The 23,734-nt window shown below is 49.1% G+C and overlaps 3 protein-coding genes across 5 annotated transcripts in view; 1 reads left to right on the forward strand and 2 right to left on the reverse strand.

Annotated features, from left to right (window-relative positions):
• Positions 1–1,557: 1,557 nt before the first annotated feature.
• Positions 1,558–11,294, reverse strand: EIF3L (eukaryotic translation initiation factor 3 subunit L). 2 transcript variants are annotated; one of them, XM_086610215.1, is made up of 13 exons: positions 11,213–11,294; positions 11,066–11,114; positions 10,716–10,926; positions 10,054–10,133; positions 9,708–9,769; positions 8,207–8,276; positions 7,422–7,495; positions 6,247–6,418; positions 5,828–5,982; positions 4,887–5,057; positions 3,405–3,902; positions 2,565–2,645; positions 1,558–1,805 (listed from the first exon to the last, which is right to left on the reverse strand). In XM_086610215.1, the coding sequence occupies exons 1-13, from the start codon at positions 11,243–11,245 to the stop codon at positions 1,767–1,769; spliced, it is 1,695 nt and encodes a 564-aa protein (XP_086466341.1). In that variant the 5' UTR covers positions 11,246–11,294; the 3' UTR covers positions 1,558–1,766. The 2 variants fall into 2 exon arrangements, with proteins under 2 accessions (XP_086466341.1, XP_086466340.1); XM_086610214.1 differs by lacking the exons at positions 7,422–7,495; positions 8,207–8,276 and having other exon boundaries at positions 11,213–11,285.
• A 427-nt stretch (positions 11,295–11,721) lies between these two features.
• On the forward strand, positions 11,722–21,741 carry ANKRD54 (ankyrin repeat domain 54). 2 transcript variants are annotated; one of them, XR_015222132.1, is made up of 9 exons: positions 11,722–11,971; positions 12,360–12,407; positions 16,566–16,664; positions 17,093–17,164; positions 17,571–17,618; positions 17,742–17,866; positions 18,744–18,851; positions 19,510–19,874; positions 21,321–21,741. XR_015222132.1 is itself a non-coding variant. In XM_086611081.1 (8 exons), exons 1-8 carry the CDS (start codon positions 11,722–11,724, stop codon positions 19,582–19,584), a joined length of 825 nt encoding a protein of 274 aa, XP_086467207.1. In that variant the 3' UTR covers positions 19,585–20,951. The 2 variants fall into 2 exon arrangements, 1 of the variants encoding a protein (XP_086467207.1); XM_086611081.1 differs by lacking the exon at positions 21,321–21,741 and having other exon boundaries at positions 19,510–20,951.
• Positions 14,014–23,734, reverse strand: part of GCAT (glycine C-acetyltransferase) — a 29,402-nt gene continuing 19,681 nt past the window's right edge. Inside the window, exon 10 of the transcript XR_015222131.1 lies at positions 14,014–14,027. The gene's annotated coding sequence lies outside the window, so the exon portion shown is untranslated. The remainder of the gene's footprint in view (positions 14,028–23,734) is intronic.

Genomic DNA, 23,734 nt, shown 5'->3' on the forward strand with positions numbered 1-23,734 from the left:
AGATTAAATCCTGGTGACACACCGGATTCCTCTGCTATGCTATGAACTAGAACTGATGATGGAGGTACTGCCCTGCCAGAGGTTCTCCTGTTGTATATCACATCTATCTAAGCACACGTTCTGGGAAAGATTGAGGCTTTGAAGAACAAGAAAGTAGGAGAGTTGCTGTTGACAGCTATGCTCACTGTGCTGCTGTTGGTAAATATACACAAGCAAAAGTGCCAGCCCTAAAAATGAAGAGGAGCAAATTCTCTTGGTATGAACTCAGCTCCCATGGGCTGCTGCAATGCAGGGGTATCTCAGTCCTTTAATTTCTTAATCATACGGCTGCCTCAAACCCTTCAGAACTGGAGGCAGCAAGTTCTTGGCATGCATAACGCTAACGGCAGCGGCTAGAACGCTGGCAGGAGTTGCCCATTTAATCTCACTCTGCGCTGCCTGTACCCTGCCTGCCCGAGTTACACGACTTTGCGATGGGAAACACAGTTTACTTCTGAGCAGCATCTAGGACACTGGAAACTTGACCCTCATTCAAACACTGCGTATAACAAACAACAAAGGCTAATTATTCCCGACTTCTGAACAGAATCACATACGAAGCCAAGCTGGACTGCCAGGACCCCCCTTCTCAGTGCAAAGGAATGAGGGAGAGGTACAGAGAGGCAGATGGTATATATGAAGCATGCTTTGTGTAGCTTTCCTATTACACACATGGGTCTTTCTCTTGCACCTGTTTCTACCACTCAAACACCACCCTATTTAAAGACAGCAAAAGGAGAGGGGAGAGGGTGTGGAGGGCAGATGACATTCATTCTTTGCATTCTCTTCCCCAGTATTTACAGGTCCTCGATTCCCCTTTATAGGGCGAGTTTTCAACTGTTTTTCTCCTTCTTTCAAGGGACTGCAAGTTTGCCTTGAAGAATCCAAAGTAGCTGGAGAGCTGGGAAAATTAGCATTTAAAGGATTTTAATAAATTAAACACTTTCAGGGAGCTTTCTGGAGAAATTGAACTCCGTTAAATTAAGGGCCGGGACTTGGGCATCACTTGTGCTGAAATAAAACAGCCTTGAGCAAGGATCTCTCATCAGATGCCCAAAGTTAATATTGGTTGAATGTTTACAAAAATCCTTCCCCTTCCTTTAAAAACACGTCAATCCACTTTGGAGCATTTCTACTTAATAGAAACTGGGGAAAAAAAGAAAAAAAAAGAGGTGTGGGAAGGCAAAAATACAACCTTTAGGAAACCAACTACAACTCAGGTTTATTCAATGTGTGGGGCAAAAGCTAAAAGGAATAATATTAGCTTGTATCTCTTTCCATATCCTGTGGAAACACTGTGGAACAGCTCATTTTCTCCCTGTTAATCAGTTCTGCAGCCTTCCCTGTTCACTGTGAGCAGCGCCTTCACAGACCATGGAAAGAGACCTGCTCCACAGTGTTACCTGCAACAGCATGGACCAAAAGAGAGCACAAAACAACAGCAGCTGCCCACGTCTACAGATGCAATTATATTCTTCCATGGAGGAAAAATAAATGAGTACATCAGATACTCAATGCTCACCAGGAAAATTCCACTTATTTATTAGATGTCTTGTCCTTAGGATAGTTTGAGCCAAACGAGTCTGCTTGTTTAAGTACAAAAAATCTTCAGAGTCACAAGAGATTCCAGACATGCCAGAATCCTGTGCTCCCATCCCTCACCACACAGAGAATAATCTCTCCCACCCACTTCTCTGCTCAGGCCAATCACTGCATCCATCGAAGCTTTAGGGTCTCTGGCCCATCTTCTTCAGGGTTCGATTCAGCTGGAATTAGAGAAAATAAAGGTCAGAAAAATACACAGCAATTGACATACACTACTGCTGTTCTCCTCAGCAGCCTTTATCCAATGCCTCTACTCCTTCCTCTCCAACTCATTGACAAAACAGAGCTCTCAGGCAAGCGCAGGCAGTGTGCAAAGCAGAAGGGGAACTAGTAGAAGTCCCTCCTCCCCTCCAAGACAGCAGAGGAAGACGTGGGGAGAAGAGAGGGTGCAGACTTCTAGCAGTGGTATCGCAACCCTGTATTGCTCAAGTCCCCACATCTCAGGATTTTGCTGCCTAAGTTTCCAGCGTACAGCAGGCTCTGTCAGAACAGTGGAGCCGTGACAGAATGTCACCTCCTGGCTGAGCACAACACTAAAGTCATCTGTGCTCGAGAAATCTTTGGGGCCCCTTTCTAGAGCTGTAGTTATGAGGGAAGAGATACGATTTTGGTTCTATTACTGACAGGAGCACCACAATTGTCTGAGGGCACTGACTATTGTCCCTAGACAGTAAAACCCTCCTCCTCTTCCACTGTGGCTCAAAGTAGCACTTCTCACACAGAAATATATCATTCTTCAAAAGCCAGCGGCTGCTGCTTAGACCACCTGCCTCTGCCCAGTGCCTTGCAGAGCAGGGGCTCACCCCAGCCAGGCATCGCACAGCTGTCTCACACAAGCATGGCTCCTCCAGGGCCTGCACAGCCCAATGCTTGCACCGCTTTTCCTACAGAGCTACACAGCTCTCCTGCCCAGGCCTCACCTCCTCGAACTTGTGGATCTGGCGGATGAAGAAGTCTCCATAGCGTCGAGCAACCTTTGTATCTGCGATATGGATCATGTCCTGGGGAGGGAACAGCATGAGGTCAGGAAAAGGACCACGCTAACAGGGAGACAGTAAGCACTGCCAAACATCAGGAGGAATCAAAGGGGCTTCACTCCAGCTCTGGCTCAGTATCACACGTACCTGACTTGCCCTAGTCCCACAGCAATCATTCAGTTCTCTGTGGGCTGCCTTCCCTCTACCTTTGCCTGGGATGGGTCCCAAATTCCCACTGCATTCACTTCCCACGTTCTTGTACCCACTGCCTATTTTTGTCTCTCTTTGCAGCAGTTTGACAGTCCCAACCCCAATTCATGCTCTGCTTCCCTCTACCAGCTGCTAAGACTCATGCTATCTACCAGGAGAGCTAGGCTGAGACATAGCTAGCACTATCAAGCAAGATCCCTGCTTTGTCAAGTAAAGGAGAGATGTGAGGGAGACCTACAAAGCTGACAATCCCACTTGACACACTGACAGCACTATCTGTCACCCAACTGTCTCCTCTCGAGAATAGTGACAAACTGTTCCCTCTGTCCTGGGGAAGACATTTAGGACCTTTGTTTTCCAGGTGCAACTGCCAAACCTGCCGGCGATATCCCATCACTGTTCATCCGCTGACACTTCTATGAAGTAGGCACAGCTTCACTGTGGGCAGCCAAGCCCTTCACATGGCAAGGAAGGAAGTCTGTTTGCTCCACAGACTGGAGCAAAATGAGGTGCTGCCACTTCCAGAATTTCCTGAGTGAAGGAATTTCCTAGCCAGCAGGGACAGATACCAACCTTGTCAATATAGAAGTCGACCTCAGAGGCAGACTGGAACTCCCCGTCCAGGGCAGATATGCCACTGGTCCATACCAGGTTCTTCATCTTGTGCTTGAAGACGAGCAGTTGGATACGAAACTCCTGTTCTGTGAGGTCTAAGAAGCCAGCCAGCTTGGCCACGGGCATGGTGGTGTAAAGCTTGAGGAAGCTACGGATGGTGGAGAGCTGGGCCTGCTGCTGAACCTCATCAGCAAAAACCTTGAGCTGCTGCAGGAAGGGCTCCTTGTGGTAGTTGGGGTGCACATTGTCGTAATTAGGCACCACAGGGGACAGGAACTTGGGGCAAGCGTAACTGAAGAGCTCCTCATAGACCTGTGCATCACCCTTCTGCATGCGCAGCATCTTATCCCCATATTTCTCTCGCAGCTGCAGGTGGATGCTCTCATCTATGCGCATGGGGTACATGGTGAGGGCGATGGCCAGGAGCGCGTGCATCTGCTCGTTCTGCTTGTTAATCTGAGAGAGAGGAGAACCTGTTAGCTTGTGAACGTGCTCAGGGATGGAGCCGTGTTTTTCAGAGACAGACCCTTTACCCAGAGCAATGATGGTCCTGATGCTCAAGGGGGACGGTACAAAGAAGCAGCGTCTCCGGGCACAGTAGATGAATACTGTATCAAGGCTCTCATCAAAGAAAAAGAGGGCTGGACAAGAGGAAAGTAGAGAGTGAATGTATCCAGAGCCATACAGAACCTAGATGGCCAGAAGCAGGTTTGACTGCTTTGGCACAAAAAAGTGCAGAGGAGAAGGGAAGGCAGACAGTTTAACAGCCATCTCCTGACAAGGGACAGTTACCAGGGAGGCCAGTGAAGAAAAGACTGAGAAGGAAGATTTATCTGAGTGTGGGATGAAATGGACAGCTGTGTGGCTGAAACAGACACACCAACTTTTTGAAGCGTCATGGAATTAAGAACAGCAGGATTTGGCTATGCAAAGAGATAGAAATGAACCATAAGGATGAAGAGGAGACAGCAGCAGCAGGGAGTAAAACAGGCACCAGAGACAGCTTAGGTGGAAAGAGACAGGAGCTTTGTTTCAGCCATGCTGAGTTAAAACAGTCTGGGAATGATTATCTGATAATGGAAACATATCCGATAATGGCAGTAGCCTGAAATGCAGGACTGGTCCAGGAACAGGACTGAGCTTGAAAAAGCAGTGACAAGAGAATCATTAACAGCTGGTATTCATTAACAACACTGCCTAAAGGGAGAGTGCAGATGGAGCCAGGGCAACTACACAGAGAACAACCAAAGGAACTAGTAACACAGCTGAGAGGAAATATTGCCACATATGGCAAAGGATCCCCAGTCACCACCACCATCAGCATAGTCCAGGAAAATAAGGCTGGAGTATTAGATGTAAGTTACCAGGTGGCAGAGGAAAGGCAGGAAAGAAGACAGAAGCTTTTTCTTTTGCAAAGTCTAGACCTTTTCTGTCTCTTACCATCTCATACTTGTAGGTCGTCCTCTGAAACATGCTCTTGGTCCTCTGGATGTAGAGGAGGATGTTGGCAAAGACACGGATGGCATCCTGGTAACGCCGCATCATAAGGTACGCAAAGCCCACATAGTAATAGGTGGTCACCTGGCACTCAGGCACCCGGGAGTACATACTCTGAGAAGGAAGGATCAACAGGCTATGTTAGAGGGGTGACAACCACCTTTGGTCCAAATACCTCATTACCCGGAATCCAGCCACCTCTGCTTTCACTCTCATCCCAAATATAGAAAGGAGAGGGTTAATTCAGGATACCTCACCTCCCACCGATCCCTGCAGCAGCTTCCTCATTGTTTATTGGATCATCCCATTTCCTATGTTTTCCAGTTTCAGCTTCCTGCAAGCAGCAGACTCTTGCACTGTGCCCAATTTTGCTTTGCTTAGTTCCCTTTTCCCTTATTTCATCCCACGTCCTGTGCCAGACAGCACATGCATAGATCTGTGCCAAGCCTCCGGCCAAGCTTGTTCTGCAGCTGGACTTTTGTTAGCCACTGCTACCACAAGCAGCACCCAACTCTAGGCTGGAGTGGGCACAGTGAGAATTAGAGTCAAAAATAAAAGAAGGAGTCATTGATCAAGGTGGGAATGATGTGCTCAGCTAGCTACTGCTTACAGTTCAAATAACATTCCCTGTAACAACACAGCCTTGCACAACACAGCAAACCTCCTAAAAAACTAGGCGTTTGTGCTGCAACAGCATCAGGCATTATCATATGGCTTGATATAATGCCAAAGCTCCAGCTGTGATTAACTACAAACTCCTGACAACTCCAACAGCTACAAACAGCTCCTCAGCTGGAAGATTCATTATGTCAATCTTCCACCAGCATATTTGAACAGAGGCAACCGGAAAACTGCAACGGAGAGTTTAAAACATGTTGTGTTACCTTCTTGTTGAGCTCGATGTTCTCTAGAACCTTGATGGCTTGGTAGTAATCCCCCAGCAGAGAGTGCAGACGCAGTAGCCCCACCAGGCTGAAATAGCCCAGCATCTTGTAGAGGGAGTGGCGACCATATTCACCAGCCACGCTTTCAGGGTCACCTAGGAAAAAGAGGAACCACAATGCTTTTCTCCAAGGAAACAAGCTCCCTGTTCCAACACCTCTCTGTTTACAACCAAGGGGAGCAAGATCTCAAGCGTAATCACCAGCAACTCTCACGTAAGGCCAATAGAACCTGTTCCCAGTCGATCCATCCACTGATTAAGTGTTTGATCCAGCTCCCAATCAAAGCTAACAGAGCTCAGTCAAAGCAAAGCAAGGCAGCACAGACACCAGCCTTGCTTGGCATCACTCAGCTAGCTCACCTCCACTTGTATAGACTTCCAGCTGTCGGTTGATGTTGGATTTGTCCACCAGAGAGTGCAGCACATTAAGGACACTGTGGACATTCCAGATCTTGGGGTTGGAACGAAGGAAATCAATTTCCTCTTCAGACTTCTTGGCTGTCTTGCAGCGGTACTGGCTGAAAGACTGGAACTACAGGAAAAAGCAGAGATTCAATGATGAGAAGCTAATTTGGAGATGTTCAGCTAAGTGCACTAAGCCTACGAGTTGATTGCACAAATGCGGTACAATAAGCTGCAAGTCACATGAAAAAAGAAGTTTCATCTGAGATCAGCCAGCAATCAAAATGGCAAATTATACCACCCTTAAAGATGTAGGGAAAATCTGATACAGTGCAGAGGCAATCTGAGAGAAAAGACCAGAAAACAGAATCAAGAGAAGGCTCTCTTAGACAACTGCGACCGGCAATTAAACACAAATTTGCTGTCTGAACAGGCGGCAAAGAGAATGACCAAGTCATAAGCTACATCTGTGTACACACACATTTTTTTCTACATATGCACACATCCCTTTTTTATCCTCAAGCTTGACAAGACTGCACTTGAGGAATTCCAGGCTGCTTTATAATAAAAAGTTATAGAAAAGAAATCTACAGAGAAAAAACAGTAGCATCTGACATCTGTATTACTGCACACAGAACAGTAAGGGGGGAAAATATTTCCTAGCATCAAGATCTTAGACTACAGATTATTTCAAATCAGGTCAGCAATCTTTCAGTGAAAGCAATAAAGACCTTACTGACTAAGAAATACAAAACTAAAGTAAAACCACAGAACACAATAAGACTAGTTCGAACAAGTATCTTCATAAGGTCTTTGTGATGAGAGCAGATTTCAGTCAGGCTGCTTTGCATAAATCAGACAGAAACAAAAGTGAGTTTAAAAATATCCCCTAAGCAGCAACTGAAACAGAAATATCAATAACCGTCAAGGACTCCCCAAAGAGCTCCCTATAACTTAAACTGTAGAACTACTTCATGTACCTGGTGTCCCAAGAATAACAGTGCTCACCAAAGTTTTTTAACCTGTGATGATATCCTAGCTATGAGAATCAGAGAGAGGGAGGAGATGGAATGTTTAATAGTGCTAAAAGAGACAAGACTGCCCCAAAATGGCCCAGTCTTATAGTCATATACCTGGTATATGAATTCGTCAATGATATCCCAGAGCCACTGGTTGGGCAGTTCAAGAGGAGCAGGGCCATCAGCATCTGCAGAAGAACATAAGTAATAGATGAGAGGCTTAAGATGTTGAGCAAGAACAGCGGCAGAACTGGAGAAAAGACAAATCAAAGAACACAAGAATTTCCCTGAAATGGGAGATGCAGCAGATGAATGAAGCTTCCAGTAAGGCAGTGATACATAGCTCTGGCTACCTCAACTGCCTTCACTTTTAAAGAATATGAGCTTGTACGAGGTTAATCTCTGGAGTGTGACTGCTCAGCAGCAGTAATTCTCAGAAGCTGTGCAGAAATTCTAGGAGTTTATCCTAACTGATCTATTCTCCGCAAGAAGTCTGGCAGGGAGTCACAAACACTAAAATTCGTTCCAAGGCGAGTCAACAATAGTAAGCAGTTGTGAAACACTGCAGCAAGTTTTCTCTAGGTTACAGCTTCATTTTGCTTTTTAATAAGGATGAGGAAAGCAATTCTCAGCAAGACAGAAAGCTAAGTAAGTTTTATTCTTTAGAGCATTTCAGAAAGCACCGGAAACTATTTGGGCTTTCTGCGGTTTTAAATGCATGGATGCCAAGTGCTCTTTGTTCAACAAACTCAAACATACAGAAAGCTCAAAGACTACTCCTCTCCATGTAATCTGTAAACATTTTCCAGTTCTTCTGATCCTTTTTCTCCAGCTTTGCCTTCTCCATCCACTGTCCCTCTCCAAAATTCACAAACCAGAAATGAATTGCAGCAACTCACTGAGGATGTAGTTGAAGAGATTGCAGTAGTTGTAATAGGATTCGAACCTCTGCTCCAGCGTGGGCCCTCCCTGCAATGAGAAGTCAGCACAATCTGTTTAGTTTCAAGCAGAGCAGGAGTGAGTTTATGGGTAACAGCATAAGGACAGTCAGTCAGAGCGGTAGAGGGTCTATTTCAGAAATGTTAGGGCCAATATTCAACCAGGACACCCACCAGCACCACCCAGAAAACCCAAAACTGTATCACTATTTTCCCATAGAACAGGGCTGACTTTTCATATACACCTAGCTTTTCACAGGATGACCGAGCATTCAAACCTCTGTGAGTAGGATGCAATAACCTTTCTCATCCTCCTCTCTGCTGTCCAGACTTAAGAGCTTCCTATTACCTTCAGCAGCTTTCCTTCCTTCTCCCCTCAATGAGAGGCTTTAATAAATTAACAGTTCTGCTTCTAGACAATACTCCGAAAGACCAGTAAACACAGTAGGGAATCACTCTTCCTAGAATCAGCTTCCTTGTTTCACCTGGGGACACCTGTGGGCAGTCTGAGAACTACTAACAGCACAACTCAAGAAACCAGTCTCTCCTGTTAAAGCCTGATTCACACTAGTACAGCAACCTTTTTAAAGTCCCCATTTCTCCACCCTCTGGTCCACACCAAAACTGCAGTTATTACTCATTTACCCCACGCCACATGCCTGTTCAGCCTTTTACCTTAAACAACCACGTATTACTGTGATTTTTCTCACTGACTTCAAATTAGCTTAAGGAAAAAAAAAAAAAAAAAAGAAGGGTTTATTGATTTGGGGTTTTTTTTTGGTTGTTGTTTTGGTTTTATTAACCATTATTCCTTCTGCTTCCTTCTCCTGTATCCTTTATGGTGCCCACACTTCCCTCGCCACAAGGCACTCTGACCCCACGTGTTTTTTCAATCACAAATAATGAACTCTCCTCTTGTGACACCCCCTCTCACCCACCTGCTAATCTGAAGAACAAATAAAGAGCCACAAAGAAACAGACAAATCCAAACAATCTACAGGTCTTGCAATTGCAGCTCTACCAAGAAAATTCAGTTCCCTCCCAAAAAAACTCTCCCTTTCTTCTTTTCTAACTCACTAACCGCAATATTTGGTGTCAGTAACAAACTTCTACAAAATAGCCTCCTGAAAACTCACACCATGTCTTCTTATTCATATAGCTGCCAGGAAAACCTGCACGCTCATTACAACCAAGCTTGAGGAGACAGCTAACGAGCCTCAGAAAGACAACCAAGCCTTGGTTTTCAGCAATCGGTAAATCCTAACTACACTAACAAAAGGCAAGAATTTTAAGCTTCCCTAAAGTAGATTGACTTACAGCTCATAAACCTATCCAATCCTGTCTTGCAAAAACCATGGAACCACTGATGCAGCACCACTGGGGTAGCAGCAAAATTCAGCAAGTTTTATGGCACGGAGAAGCAAACATGCAACCAATAGGAAGACACAGGACAAACACTCACGCTGACTTTGGCGTAGATGTGCCTATAATACAGCTCCTTGTACAGGATAAGGAAAACGGCATCTGGAAAAGATGACAGAACTGGACGTTAGCAAGCCACAAGGTCTAGGCAACTGGGTTTATCAAATACACTGGTGGTGCTCCTCCTGCCGCAGTAATAAAGGCAGACGCAAAAGGATACTTCCTTTAGTTTTGCTTTCTTGCCAGGCATCTACCAAAGGCACTGCCAGAGCAAACAACGATGACTGACTCAGGTAGCAGCAATACTGCGCACCTGCTCATTCACATTTCAAAATTAATTTAGTTGCTTCTTCCTCTGACAAGCAAAGAGAAAGGAAAAGACTTACCGTTTCCAACCTGAGGTGCAATGGCCTCGGCCTCTGGCCATGGGGTATTCTTAAAAAACCTTTCTGTCAGCTTTGTCCAGCTGTAAGATAGACACACATGTGGTATTATAAACCATTGCTCAGTACAAAAGAGCTGGAGTTAAAGCTTACAATATAAGGGCCTTGGACCATGCCCTTTTAAGAGGTCCAATGTTGAAGCAAAAATGAGAACAGCAAATTAAGCAATTAAAGTCTTCAATTTGTCCCTAAAGTATGGAACAGTTCTGCATGACACTTTCACATTCCCTTTATAGTAACATGACACAGCTACAAGCAGGAGTGGGAGTATCTGTAGGGAACACATACAACAATAACACCTCACAGCTTTCTGCAAACTGGCTAACTAGCACTGCTGAGGTCACCTCTCATTGCCTCCATGCCTGTTATGCACAGCACAGGTATTTTCTTTCAGACAGGTCACAACCAACCTAGACTTACATTAGGGTAATTGCCTGGAAACATCTGTTTTTTTCCACAGTGATAAAATCCAACACCATGCTGCATTTTACAGTAAGCCCAGGTTTGGAACAAGACAGCTAGTCAGCCCTTCCTTTTAAAAACAGGGTACACTTTCATTACAGTCTAAACAGCGATTCCCTCTTGCAGAAAGGACGGCTTTGTACCTGTTCTCATAGATGTCCTGGATCTCGTACACCTTCTGGTCAATAACATCACTCGAAACACGGCTGGCCTGGAGCTCGTACACCTTCTGGTCAATGAGATCCGACACCGTCTTGTGAAAATACTGAATGAAGTTTTTGATGACTTCGGGGATCACCTGGTAGGTCTGCTGCTCGTACTGGCGCTCGTAGGCCAGGTCTTGTTTCGGGTCTCCTGCGGGGAAAAAGGAGCCGTGAGGCGGCTGCTGCACGGCACGGCCCGGGCCGGGCCTCCCAACCCAGCCGGGCGCCAGCAGGCCCGGCGCACCCGCGGGGCCGCCCCGCGCGGTGGCGCGGCCGGGGCCGGCACTCACCCGTGTGCATATCATAGTCGTTGGAGTAGGCGTAGGGGTCGTAGGCGGCCTGTGGAGAGAGCGCGGCAGCGCGTCACCGCGACCAGCCCGGACGCGGTCCCTCGGGCCCCCCCCTCCCCCCGCCGCCCCGGGACCCCCACCCCGCACCTCGTTGTCGTAGTCCTCCCCCGGGTAGGCCATGGCGGCGGTGCGGTGCAGCGCGGCACGGCGCAGCACGGAAAGGCCTCCGGGCAGCAACGCAGGCCCGGTGCGGCGCGGGAAGGAAGAGGGGGTGGGACCGGGGGCGGGGCTCGGACCCGCCGGCCGGAAAGGGCTGCTACGGCGGAGAGGAGGCTGTGCCCTTCCATTGGTTGAAAAAACTGTCTGTCTTTAGCCTGCAGGGCTGCGATGGGCTTAGTGCGTTCTATGGCCCGCCCCCCGCTCTGACTGGACAGCGTGCCTGCCCCTCAGCCCTTCCTGGGCTCCGCCTCCCTCCTAGCCTTACAGCTCGCCTTCCTGCTACTCGTCCCCTCTAACTCCCCATTGGCTGCACCCACAGGGGTGCGGCGCCTTCTATTGGTCGAGAGGACACGGCCCGCCCCGTTGCTACAGCGACGACCCGCCTCGCCCCTCTCCTCTCGCCCCGCACCCCGCTCGGCGGCCCGGCCCGTGAGAGAATGGAGGGCAGCGGCGGCGGGGCCGCGGCAGCGCCCGACGCGGGGCTGGAGCCCGGGCCGGAGCCGGCGCCGGAGCCAGAGGCGGCGCTGGGGGCCGGGCTGGCGCTGGGCGCGGCGGCGGGCGCCCCCCTCGGCTACTTGCACGTCCTGTGGCAGCGGGAGGAGCCCGCGGGCAAGATCCCGGCCCGCCGTCTGCGCAGGGCCGCCCGCCTCCATCGCCGGCTGGGGCCCACGGGGAAGGAGAGCCACGGTGAGTGGGGGACGGCAGGGAGCGCCCCTCCCTGGGACGACCCTTCTTGCGGCCGGCCCCGCGCGGGGGGCGGCCGTGCTGCCTCCCAGGCCTCGGCGGGGCGGAGAGCGTCCGATCTGGGGATCCGGGAAAACTTCGGCTCTCCCGTGTGCGGGGCGCCTGGAAGGAGATCGTATCTGCTCGGTGGGCGGCTTGGGAAGGTGCCCGTCAGGAGTGGGAGGGTCCGTGGCCGGCCTCAGGAGGAGACGAGGAGAGCACTGCCTACCTGGCATCTTGACCTCCTGCTTCCCCTTCTCTTGTGGTTTGGTCCCTGCACCTGGGCTCGAGTGCCGGAGAAACGCTCCTTTTTCCTCTGTGCTTTCCAGTTACTGCTTTCTTTTCTCCATAGCTCTGAAAAGGCTGCGTGAAGCTGCCAATAGCAACGACTTGGACACAGGTAAGACTTCTGCCGGTCCTGCTTTAGACTTCTTCCTGGAAGGGCAGTTTTGTTAAGGACCTTTGTTGTAGGAGAGGAAGAGGAGGGTGCAGATAGTTTGCGGACATGGTGCTTTAGATGCTGCAGATCTAGAAACTGCTTTATCTGGAGCCTTGTTTTGTTCTCGGAGCAGACTGAGGCTATAATATTCACATTTTCATAGAACCATAGAATGGCATAGGCTGGAAGGGACCTCAGAGATCATCTAATCCAACCTCCCTGTCATGGGCAGGGACGCCTCTCAACTAGATCAGGCTACTCAAGGCTCCGTCCAACCTGGCCTTTTCACTGCATTTGGTTCATAATGTTAGTTCTCCAACTGCCTCAAGCTAAATCAGCACTGCGCTGTTCCAGCTTTTTATGTATGTATCTGTTGCGTGTTTTGGTAAGGTGGAAAAGTTATGATTATCTAAGGTATACTGTGTGTGATGAGACAGTGTGACCCAGTAGATCAGAACCATGACCAGTGCTGGACTCTGCTCCTCCCACAGTGCCTTCAGAGAAGGCTCATGGCCTGTCTGTCACTCTCTTTGCACCTTTATACTGTAGATTAGGTGGGGTTTGATATGAAGTGTCCAGCAGCAATATTGGTGTTTATTATCTGGCCCTTATCATTGCCCCTTCTTAGACTATACTGTGTCCTCTGCTGTGCTGGCCTAACTGTTTGTCGGGCCATTCTGTGAACAGTACTGGAAACTGGTTTGACTTGTAGAAACTCCAGTATACCAGGATGGAGGTTTCTCTGGCGTGCTTCACCCTTCAGCTCCACAATACTGGAGGGCTGGAGCACCTTTCCTATGAGGACAGGCTGAAAGAGTTGGGGCTGTTCAGCCTGGAGAAGAGGAGGCTCCGGGGTGACCTTATAGCGGTCTTCCAGTACCTCAAGGGGGCCTACAGGAAAGATGGGGAGAGGCTGTTCAGGAGGGCCAGTTATGATAGGACAAGGGGTAATGGTTTTAAAATAGAGGGAGGTAGGTTCAGGTTGGATATTAGGAAAAAATTTTTTACTATGAGAGTGGTAGAACACTGGAACAGGTTGCCCAGAGAGGTGGTGGATGCTCCATCCCTGGAGACGTTCAAGGCCAGGTTGGACAAGGCCCTGAGCAACCTGATCTAGTAGGAGATATCCCTGTTCCTTGCAGGGGGGTTGGACTAGATGACCTTTGAAGGTCCCTTCCAGCCCTAACCATTCTATGATTCTATGAATACACTTTGTTTCATGAACTGATGGATAAAGTTCATCTGTGAGCTCTGTCAGTGCAGAAGGGCTTGGCTTCATTCACCAAGTCAAGAGGAATAATGAAAGAATCAGTCTTTATGAAAGTCTTGGTTTCAATCCATCGTAGAGTTTTATTCCTGTATCTGATACACAGGTTCCCCTCTTTACAGTCCTCTTGTGTTTTGTGTACTCTGCAACTTGAAGTGTCTGATGATGAATTTATTCTTCATCAACAAGTAAAAATCTTTGCTGTTTCCAGTGGTGGTACTGAGTGGAAGAGGTTATGTCATTTCCTACCGGATTCAGAGAAGGACTAGGTAGAGCATTTCCCATTAATGGTTCACACTGGTGCCACTGCCAGTCTCCCTGTCTTTCTTCTAGAGTATCAACCATTCCCTGTTAATGCCACTTCCATCTTTTCAAGTGCTCCTTTCACTTCTGTACCACACTTAAAGCAGTAGGTGTACAGGAAGAAGTTCAAATGTGGCTGTAATTCGATCTCTGGAAGCTGAGACGAATGGTGACTTTCAGTGGTCTGAGCTATCTGGTTTCTTGTCTCCAGTACTAGTCAGTCTTGACTTTTGCAGGATACGCTATTAAAGATCTCAAAATATAGCGAATCCATCAGCACTTTTAACAGCTACAGAACTAGCTTTATTTTACACACTGATTATTATATCAGGATAATCTCAAAACGACAGGAGTAATAGCCCTTATGGTTGCCCTTACACCTGTTGCCATAGATGCTACTTTTATGTCCCTAATCTTTTCAGCCTTTACTGGTCTCCATGCCCTTGTTATATGCAATACTGGAGAGTCATACTAGTTTCTCTGTCTTTCTGTGTGAGCAGGTTTTTCCTTCTTATCTGAGAAAAGGAGGTAGTTCAGGTTACAAAAAGAGCCGGTGGTGGAACTGAAAAAGTCGCTGGGTGGAAAAGCAGGGGGAACAAGTGTGAGGAGATGATGGTATGGCTACTCCGGCTGTTCATTAGCTTGCTTCAGTACACTGTCTCCTAAGGGTATGTTTGCACTGCTCTTGGCAGGTTGGTGCACTCACCTACCTGCTTGCCAATCAGTAGCCACCATTAGTATGGCAAAACCTAGGAGTTCAGATGAATCTAGGAAGTCACATACTTAAAACAGGTGTGAAGAGGTGTTTTTTCTCACTGCATGGAATTACATTGTGAAACTTCTCACTGCAGGTCCATGTTGATGTGAAAAGTTTACATAGATGCAGAAAATGACTGTGCAAATCCATGGAGAAAGCCCATGGAGGGCTAGTGAGAACAGGATGCTAATTCTGGCTTGAGAAGTGCCTGAGATGCAGCTGACTAAAAGCTGTGAGAGTTAGCCCCGCATCCTTGCTGTCTTTTTATACTCTTCTGTAGGCATTTGCTGCTGATTGTCCTAGGAGCTTGAATATTTGGCTAGATGGATCCTTAGCCTTAGCCGTTACAGCTGTTGACTTATCTTTTATGGCACTACGTGGAAGCTGGTGAAGGCTGTAACAGAGGGTGAAGGATACGCTGCCTAGGCTGGTGTTGCTGAGCCAGGATGCTGGCTGGAGCTGTTTTAGGCTGCTCTGGCAACTAAACTCCACACAGCTGCTCACTCACTCCTCCTCCCCTCAGTGAAGTGGAGAGGAGAAAAATGTAATAAAAGGATTGAGGGTCGAGACAAGAACAGAGGGAGTATCCACCAACCATGGTCCAGGCAAAACAGAATCGGCTTGGGAATAAAGCAAAGCAATTTATTAACAGTTACTTGAAAGGATAAAGAGAAACGAAGCCAGATCTTAAAAACAACACCTCCCCCACCCTTTCCTTTTCTTCCCGGTTCTACCTCCTCCCCCAGCGGCGCAGGGGGGCAAGGAATGGGGGAGTGCAGGTCAGTTCATCCCATGTTGTTACTGCCGCTCCTTTTCTTAAAGGAGAAGGAGTCCTTACACTCTTTTCCCTTGCTCCAGTGGATCCCCTACTCACGAGGCAATCGCAGGCTTCTCCAGCGTGAGTCCTACCCACAGGATGCAATCCTTCCCCATCGGATTGCTCCAGTGCGGGCTTTACCACAGTCTCAGATTCTTAGGGAGCTGTTGCCACTCACTCCGGCATGGGTCGTCACACGGACTTTAGATGCGTTTCTACCTTGTCGTGTGTCCCATGCTTCATGACCTCTCTCAGGCTCAGGCATCTCTTCTCCAACGTGGGCTTCTCCATGGGCTGCAAGTGGGTCTCTGCTCCACTGAGTCTGTCCTGGCTACAGGGGGGCCACTGCCGTCTTGCCACCGGTTGCAGGGGAAACTCGGCTCCGGCGTACCTTGTCCTGTTCCATCTTCACTGATCTGGTGTCCGTGTGGCCGTTTCTCTCAGATCTCAGTTCTCTCTGGGTGAAATCGGCCCAATGGGCACCCTGGGAGCGGGGCGCTCCCCGAGTTCCCCCAGCGGCTCCGCCACGGCCATCCTCAGTGGGTGGCGCCGGCCCGGTGCGGGCAGCCCAGGGAGCAGGGGCAGTGCCCTCCTCCCTTCTCTCCTCACTCCAGGGCCAAAACACCTTTTCCGGTTCCTTTGTCCCCAACTTAAACAGGGCAATTAACAGAGGTGCTGATTGGCTCAACCGCGGCCTGAGGGGCATGGGAGTCTGATCTAGTGGCCAGAGACAATCTACTGGCCAGAGACGGGTCTGACCTGGTTCCAAAACCAGGGAGGTCACAGGGAGCAAATCTCCTGCCACCAGAACCCCTTCACACAAACCCAGCACACTGGCTGGAGCTGGTTCAAGTCCAGTTAACTTGATAGCTGCCAGAGTGTGCCTCTAACCACAGAGGAGTAGGTAGCATTACGCCTTTCTGATCAGGTGCCCCTTCAGCTTACCTGCTTTCTTCTCCTCCTTGGCGCTGTCAGTGCAGCAACTCTTGGAGGATGGAACCGATCCCTGTGCCGCGGACGACAAAGGCCGGACAGCCCTGCACTTTGCCTCCTGCAATGGCAACGATCACATCGGTGAGTGAGGAGGGGGAGTTCTGTCATCTGACTTCTCCGTGGCTGAGATTTTGAAAGGTGCTCTTTGTTTTGGTTCAGCACGTGACAGAGATCACTGTTTTCTGTGCGTTTTGTGGCAAAGTTGTCAGCTGAACTCTGGCTCCAGGGTTTGGCATGTCCCTCTGCAAAAGGGGAAGCAGCAGCTCCCAGCTCTGGGGCTGTGCTGGTGCAAAAGGATGTTCATAGTCGCAGTTCTTGCCTGGCTTCATGCTGGGTCCTTCCACATTGCTGTGCAAACCTCTGTCCCCTGTTTCTGCGAGGAAGTTGATGAGCTGAACAGAAGCATTCCTAAGGCTGCCTGATGGCTGCCTTAGGGACCTGCGGCCCATGTGGACCTGACCTGTGGGTCAAAAGGAAGGGACTGACTGGCTCTGTTTCCTTGTTTCCAGTGCAACTGCTTCTGGACCATGGGGCTGACCCGAATCAGAGAGATGGACTGGGAAACACACCCTTACACTTGGGTAAGTGCCACACAGATGAGTTTTGCATGCAGAGAGGTGAGTTGAACACCACCTTGCTATTTCTTTCCTCTCCACCTTCCTCTTCCCTGTGCATCATGGTGTGCATGCCCAGCTTTAAGTACCTAGGAGGGACTCTGCATTTTATTAGGTTCACTCGTCACAAAGGCTTAAGGGTCAGAGTTTGAGAAAATCCATTTCCCTCCGTCTGCCAGCCCCAAAGAGCACAAGATCTGTTCCAGAGACAGTACTCAGGCTTGAGCATAAGGTTTCCCTTAGCAGCTGGGCTGTTCCTCTTTCCCATGGCAAAGAGCCCTTTGGGGAAGCAGTAAGTTCCACACTTGAGCAGAAACTCCGTTATTGTTTGCTAATACCTCTGAGTTGTGTGTCCTGTGTTTTCCCTCCCCAGCTGCCTGCACGAACCACGTTCCTGTCATCACCACGCTGCTGCGCGGAGGTAACATTTCCTCTATAACCATTATGTCCTGCCCCTTTCCTGTCCTGCCCTGTGGATACTCCCTAGGGACTCTAAGTCTTGAAGACAAACTTCACTTTCTGTCCTTGCTCATGCATCTTGCAGGGGCCAGAGTTGATGCCTTGGATCGAGCTGGCAGAACCCCACTGCACCTCGCTAAGTCAAAGCTAAACATCCTGCAGGAAGGACTCTCCCACAGCCTGGAGGCTGTACGCCTGGAAGTGAAACAGGTAAATGAAACAATCCTATGTTCTGGTAAGGTGGTGCAGCCCCTGGCAGTCTCCACCCTTTAAGGGTCAAATATCATTTAGCAGCTGTCTGTAGGCTCTTAGCTGCTCCAGGGAGAGTTCGACTTTTTCCTTCTGTTTTCAGAGAACTTCCTTTTCCCAAGTGCTACTCTGAATTTTTGCAGGACCTCTCTTGGCTCTGATAGTCCAAGGATGCATTGAGTGCCTTGATTCTCAGGCTGTATGGAGCACTCTCTTTTCTTCAACCACCGTGTAAGACAGCTGCCTTGTGGCAGGAGAGGGACCACAGCATGGGGCTGTAGCCATGGCATACATGTTCCAGCGGAGACTCTGCATTCCTGGCACAGTCTGCCCTGCTCCGATACCTGGAGGCATGGGATAGGAAAGCAGTCACGGGGCTGTGTCACAAATGCACGAGGTGCGGGCCTTGCTTCAGGAGCCGTATAGGAGCCACAGAGATTTTTGTCCTCGGTGCGCAAGGAAATCCTGCTGGAGTGGGAAGTCCCTGCTCCTCACAGTGAGGGAAGCTAGCTGGCCATAAAGAAAAGCTCAGTGCTTTCAGGGTTAGACCTTGTGCTTCTTCAGCTGGGCCTGTCTCTCTTCCGTGCTCTTAAACCAGGCACAGTGATCACGACCAGTCTGTGCTGATCACCGCCTCTGGTGACTCACTGGACTCTGATGTTGCCATTAGTGCTCTCTGGTTGCTTTGCATGTGTTCTTCTCTGTGGGTCATGTACTCTGCCATGTACTGCAGCATCAAGGCTGTGCTTGGCAATTTAACTAATTTATTTTTTCCTGTAAAAACACCCCAGCTTGGTGCAGCTGTCTGATGTTTGCCTCTTACGCCTTTTGGTTTCAGATTATCCAGATGTTGCGGGAATACCTGGAGCGTCTGGGGAGGCATGAGCAAAAGGAACAGCTGGATGACCTCTGCACCAGGTTACAGATGACTAGCACAAAGGAGCAGGTAGGCAGTGTAGAGCTACCATGACTCACCTACTTGCGTTGTGACTTCTGCACTTAGGAGAACGCACCTGCGTGAGCAAGGTGACATTGGTGACACGGTTATGGAAGTCTTCTTGCTCACGTTGGGTAAAGTGGGCAAGTTACGTGATGATTCATGGCACTCCTTTAGCTTGGCGTTCAAAGTGCGGCTCAGCAGAGAAGCTGAAGATCAGGTGGGCTGGGGGCACAGGCATTTTAAGGCCAGGATCAGCACAACCACACAGGGTTGCAGAGCCTGTTTGTTTTTTTCTACAAAAGATTGGCCCTTAGAAACAGGCTTAGAGGAAACAGCCCTGATAGCTTTGTTGAGTTCTGGGTAATGCAGCAACATGCTTCTATTTTAAGAACTGGCAAAATTGCGTGAGGTGGAGGTCAAGCATCGACCTCCTGAGGAGTGGGGAGAAGCTCCAATTGCCTTAGATTAGGACTTGTTTGATCGTGAGAACAGGAGCCTTCACACCACTGTGGGACCAAAGGGATCCTAGTAAAAGGTCAGCATGGGCATTACTGGCAGTCCTGGTGCAAGGGTGGTCCCTGCTGCTTGGGGTTTTCTTCTCTGGTGGTGGGTGACTGCACAACTGCATTCCCCTGCCTAATGGCCAGCTGTATTCTTCTGGCAGGTGGATGAGGTTACAGATCTCCTGGCTAGCTTCACATCACTCAGCCTGCAGATGCAGAAGATGGAGAAGAGGTAATGGGCTTCCAAATCATCTTCCTGATGCAGCAGAAGAAGCCTTGGAGAGAAAAAGAGGAAGCTGAAGCTTGCTTCCCAGATCACTGAATAAACCTTGCCGCCCGTGGCTGTTCCTGCCAAATCCACTCTCCGGTGGCGCTCAGACTGTTCCTTCGGGTGCTGCCACAGCTGCCTCATGGGGAAGCAGCAGGCTTTGGACAACAGAGTGCTGCAGCTAAGACTTTTGGGAAAAAAGAGCTGCTCTTCTTTTTATCAGATGGGCTGGTGCTGAATAGGATGCCCCTTCCAGAGGTATTCTGCCTTCTTTTAAGCACTTCAGCTCGATGTAGGTGGTGGCTGATGCCCAGTGCAGTCAACCAGCTCTGACCAGTGCACTCAGCAGATGGCCAACATCACAGAAATGCTTGGAACAGGCAACTTTTGCCACCTCCACAGTACTCTATTGCATGGGGGAAGAGTGGATGCCTCAGACAACAGAAGGCTTTGTGTTGTGAGAAGAACACGCGCTTAATTCTGCATGTTAGCAGCTGAGCAAACATTGCCTTGAGAAACACGCACCAAGGCTTAATCCTAACCTTCCCCAGAGCCTGTGGTCAGAGGGCAGAGAATCTGCCTGGTTATAAATGGGATACAAAGCTTTTAATCACTAGACTAACAGTTTTCACTGGCCTTGGTTTTTAAATCACTGCTGCAAGTTAGTGCTTAAATACTACAGCGAAACACTTGCGAAAAGTACCCAGGTAGACAGCTAGCAGGTGAGAGCTTCCCTGCGATGCGAGAATAAGGTTTTGAGGGGTGACTTAATCCTGGCGCAGTTTTAGGCAGAGATCTACATCTTGCAAAAAAAAACCCACCATAGCTCACTTTTGTGTTTCCCATTACTGGCGGCCTTGGGCAAGAGGTCCATTTGCGACAGGAGGTGTTGTGTATTGCGCCGTATTATTGGGCTGGGATGGAGGTGCCTCAGCAGCACCAAACCTAGAGCTGACCTGTACTGTGTTTTATGCTTGTCATGGAGAGGTGCTGCTCCAGGGCCTTAAGTGCAGCGTGAGGAACAAGTTAGGACCTCTTCTGGGAGCCTGAAGTGATGCAGCTATGAAGGATGCAGGGAATTGCTCTTGCTGCTGTCTTGCTTCTGCCTCACTGTAGTTAGTAATGAAGATGTAGATAGTTTTGTTCCAGAGCAGGGATCCATGAAATCTTGTCAGTAGGGGCACCAACAGCAGTAGGGTGCCAAGAACACGCCCAATAGCAATCTGAGTGCCTACCTAAATGACATGGTGGGCTGGTAGCAATACCCATCCCACAGCTTGGGAATCACTGATTTGGAAGTGTTTGTTCTTAGGATTCATCTTAACCATGCAGCAGCCATATTAGAGAACAGCACAGCATGTTCTCTAATATCTGGCCTCTTGTCCAGGAAGAGGCTAAGTGGACCACCGTGTTTAAAGCTGAGATACCAGAAAAACGCATGGCTTTCAGATGGGTTCATCTGTGGGATGCTGGAGGCCATGACTGGGACTAATGGTCTTGTGGTTTGGATGGAGTTGTCATTGTGAATACTGGTACTTTGTTATGATATGCTGGATGGGGAGGATACTGAGGGGGTGGGAGACAATCTGCCCTTTTTGTATTTTGAACTTCAATAAAATCCTCTCAGCCTTTTCTCTGACTCCTCAGCCAAGTTCTCTCTTTTTCAGAGTGGCTCATTCCTTTTTCTTTACGTATATGTTCCAGGCCCCAGGCACAGCACTGGACTTGGTAACTGCTACTCTCATACCCAGTACTGAAATTAGAAGTGACAGCACGGAGTTGTTTGAACTCAAACACCAGTCTGTTTGTGGATCGAAGTACATCGTTGCTGACTCACCTTCTGATCTTGACTCCCACAGCCAAGAAATCCAAACTTTTAATTATCTAGTTAGTTGCTGTGAAACCGTACAAATAGAGGAAAGAGAATCCCAGCGGGATTGCTTGAAGCTGGAAGAAGGGATGTTTTGCAAAGAGGAAAAGCAGCCTTGCCCAGTCTGCTATCCTGCACGAGTATTGAGGTGGTGGGGAGAAAGCAGCTGAACTCGTGCCTTGCCCTGTGCCAGATAAAATGGCTGTGCTGTGAAAAGACAGCAAGGGGACGAGGGGCAGGGGGGACACATCTGGGCAGAGCAGAGAATTTCTGGCCTGGTCCCTGTGTGAGGAGCAGGTGACCTTCATGTCCAGTCTTTACTTATTTTGCTTCTTCCTGTCTTCACAGCCTAGCCTTGGTGTCTGTGTACACCCGTCTGTCACCGCTTCTGCACTCAACAGCCTTGTTGCTGAGGAGACCATTAAGGTGCCAGAAGAGCAGGCGGCTGAAATGCTCTTTATCGCTGCAGTTACCTCAGTTGCTGATATTGTCTCCTAAATAGACTCAGCTTGGAAGCTTTCCTCAAAACCAGGAATACACTCAGCTGGGACTCAGAGTGAAGCTTTTAGCCTGAGCACACGTGATATTGTTGTCCACAGCAATTCAGGCCTCTGTCTTGCCTGCCGCTGGAGTTTTCATGACTGCTCCTGACTGTATGCTCCGAGTGGAAAGGTGGGGGTGCTGCAGCCAGCTGGGAGCATTTGCCTTGCCTCTTTTGCAGCCCTGCTCCCTCCATGGGAGGTGAGAAAGTGCTGGCAGTCCCTTGGAGGCTGGCATGATGAGCTCAGGGAAATAAACCAAGCAGGCTCTTAGGAAGTTTTGCTGCTGCTTTAGCAATAACACCAAATAAGAAAGAGAAAAGGGGATCTGGTTTTCAGCGGGGTAAAAAAGCATCACATAGGAAGCACCACAGTCAGTTCTGCTTTCCTGCCTTGAGGCTGAAGCACTGGGCTGCTGAGAGCCCTGTTGTGTTTGGCACTGGACTGAGAGTTTTAGGTTTCTTTGTGTCAGCTTGTCGTGTCAAAGCCTTGACTACCCTGCCATGCTCAGCAGCTGTGTCTTGAAAGAGAGTTAGATGCTGGGGTGGGAAAGAAGCAATCCTCCAGGGGAAGAGGAGAACGTGGCTTCGTGCTGTGCTGAGCTGAGAGCTGTTCATCAGCACTGTCTGAGTTTTCTGCTGCTCCTGGCCTGGAGTCTTTGGCCTCTCCCAGCAGCTTTTCTCCCTGCCCTTGCACCCTGGGCCACAGACTTCCATGCACAACCCATTGATGTGAGGTTGGTGGCAGCTTTCTGCATCTGCCAGGGCTGTCTGCTGCAGTAATGAAGAATGGAAACAACAGAACGGGTTTCCCTCTGCTGTTTATTTTGCCATTAAAATCAGTCCAACATCCTCATTTTCCTTGTGCTACACCATCAAATGCACCTTCCAGGTCCCTTCCTGAGCAGTGGTGCATCCCCCTCCTTGGGGCCATGATGTCAACCAGGACTTGACCCAAGTCCTTGCTTCCTCCTCACCACTACCTGGCCTCCAAATACACTCCATTCCCCCTCCTCGTTCACAGCATGGCTCTGCAGTGATGTGCTGAATCCCCAGCCACCGAACCCAGCAACAACCTCCACAGCTCTGCAGCAGCTACTGTGCTGTAAGATGCAACCAAAACCAGCCAGGTTGAGGATCTGACTCATCCCAGCACGCAAAGACTGAAAGCCTACTTGCGTCTCACTGAGGACCCACAGCAGAAGCAACAGCCCTGAACAAAGCCTCCCAACAAAGCTGCATGGATATCATTAAGCAAAAAGCCTTTCTCCAAGGTGGCCACTCACCCATGCAAGCCAATGCAAAGCACAGACTGCAGTATGTGTGAACATCAAGAATCTGTTCAACTCCAGCAGCTGAAATAATTAAACTCCAGGGTATCGACCCAACATCTGAACTCCATTACTTCCTCCACCTTTGCTTTTCTAGCAGACTCCAAATCCATCATTGTAATTATCTGCCCTGCTAAAGAAGCCCCATGAAACATCTCTGGCAAACCTCCCACCCTTTCATCTACTTCCTCTGCTCATTCTGTGAACAAGACAGATCTCTTCTCCTCCATCACAGAAAGGTACTTGCAGAAAGATGCCTTCTTTGTGCACTGTGGTCAGCCAGCGTGGGAGAGCAGCCCTGGGCAGTGCAGGGCCCATGGGGCAACGAGGTGGAACAGCCAGCAGTTTTGATTAGGAAACTGATAAAGAAGATACGGCA

Source organism: Tauraco erythrolophus, chromosome 4 (assembly GCF_009769465.1).
Source record: "Tauraco erythrolophus isolate bTauEry1 chromosome 4, bTauEry1.pri, whole genome shotgun sequence".
Classification (NCBI taxonomy): domain Eukaryota; kingdom Metazoa; phylum Chordata; class Aves; order Musophagiformes; family Musophagidae; genus Tauraco; species Tauraco erythrolophus.

Excerpts from the sequence above, each read along its gene's own strand:
- EIF3L (XM_086610215.1), bottom strand. The coding sequence starts at position 11,245 with ATGGCCTACCCGGGGGAGGACTACGACAACGAG. Across the intron at positions 10,927-11,065 it reads CGACTATGATATGCACACGG|GAGACCCGAAACAAGACCTG; the intron begins GTGAGTGCCGGC and ends TTTTCCCCGCAG. Across the intron at positions 8,277-9,707 it reads ACATCTACGCCAAAGTCAGC|GGAGGGCCCACGCTGGAGCA; the intron begins GTGAGTGTTTGT and ends TTCTCATTGCAG.
- ANKRD54 (XM_086611081.1), top strand. The coding sequence starts at position 11,722 with ATGGAGGGCAGCGGCGGCGGGGCCGCGGCAGCGCCCGACGCGGGGCTG. Across the intron at positions 16,665-17,092 it reads CAATGGCAACGATCACATCG|TGCAACTGCTTCTGGACCAT; the intron begins GTGAGTGAGGAG and ends CCTTGTTTCCAG. Across the intron at positions 18,852-19,509 it reads TGACTAGCACAAAGGAGCAG|GTGGATGAGGTTACAGATCT; the intron begins GTAGGCAGTGTA and ends TTCTTCTGGCAG.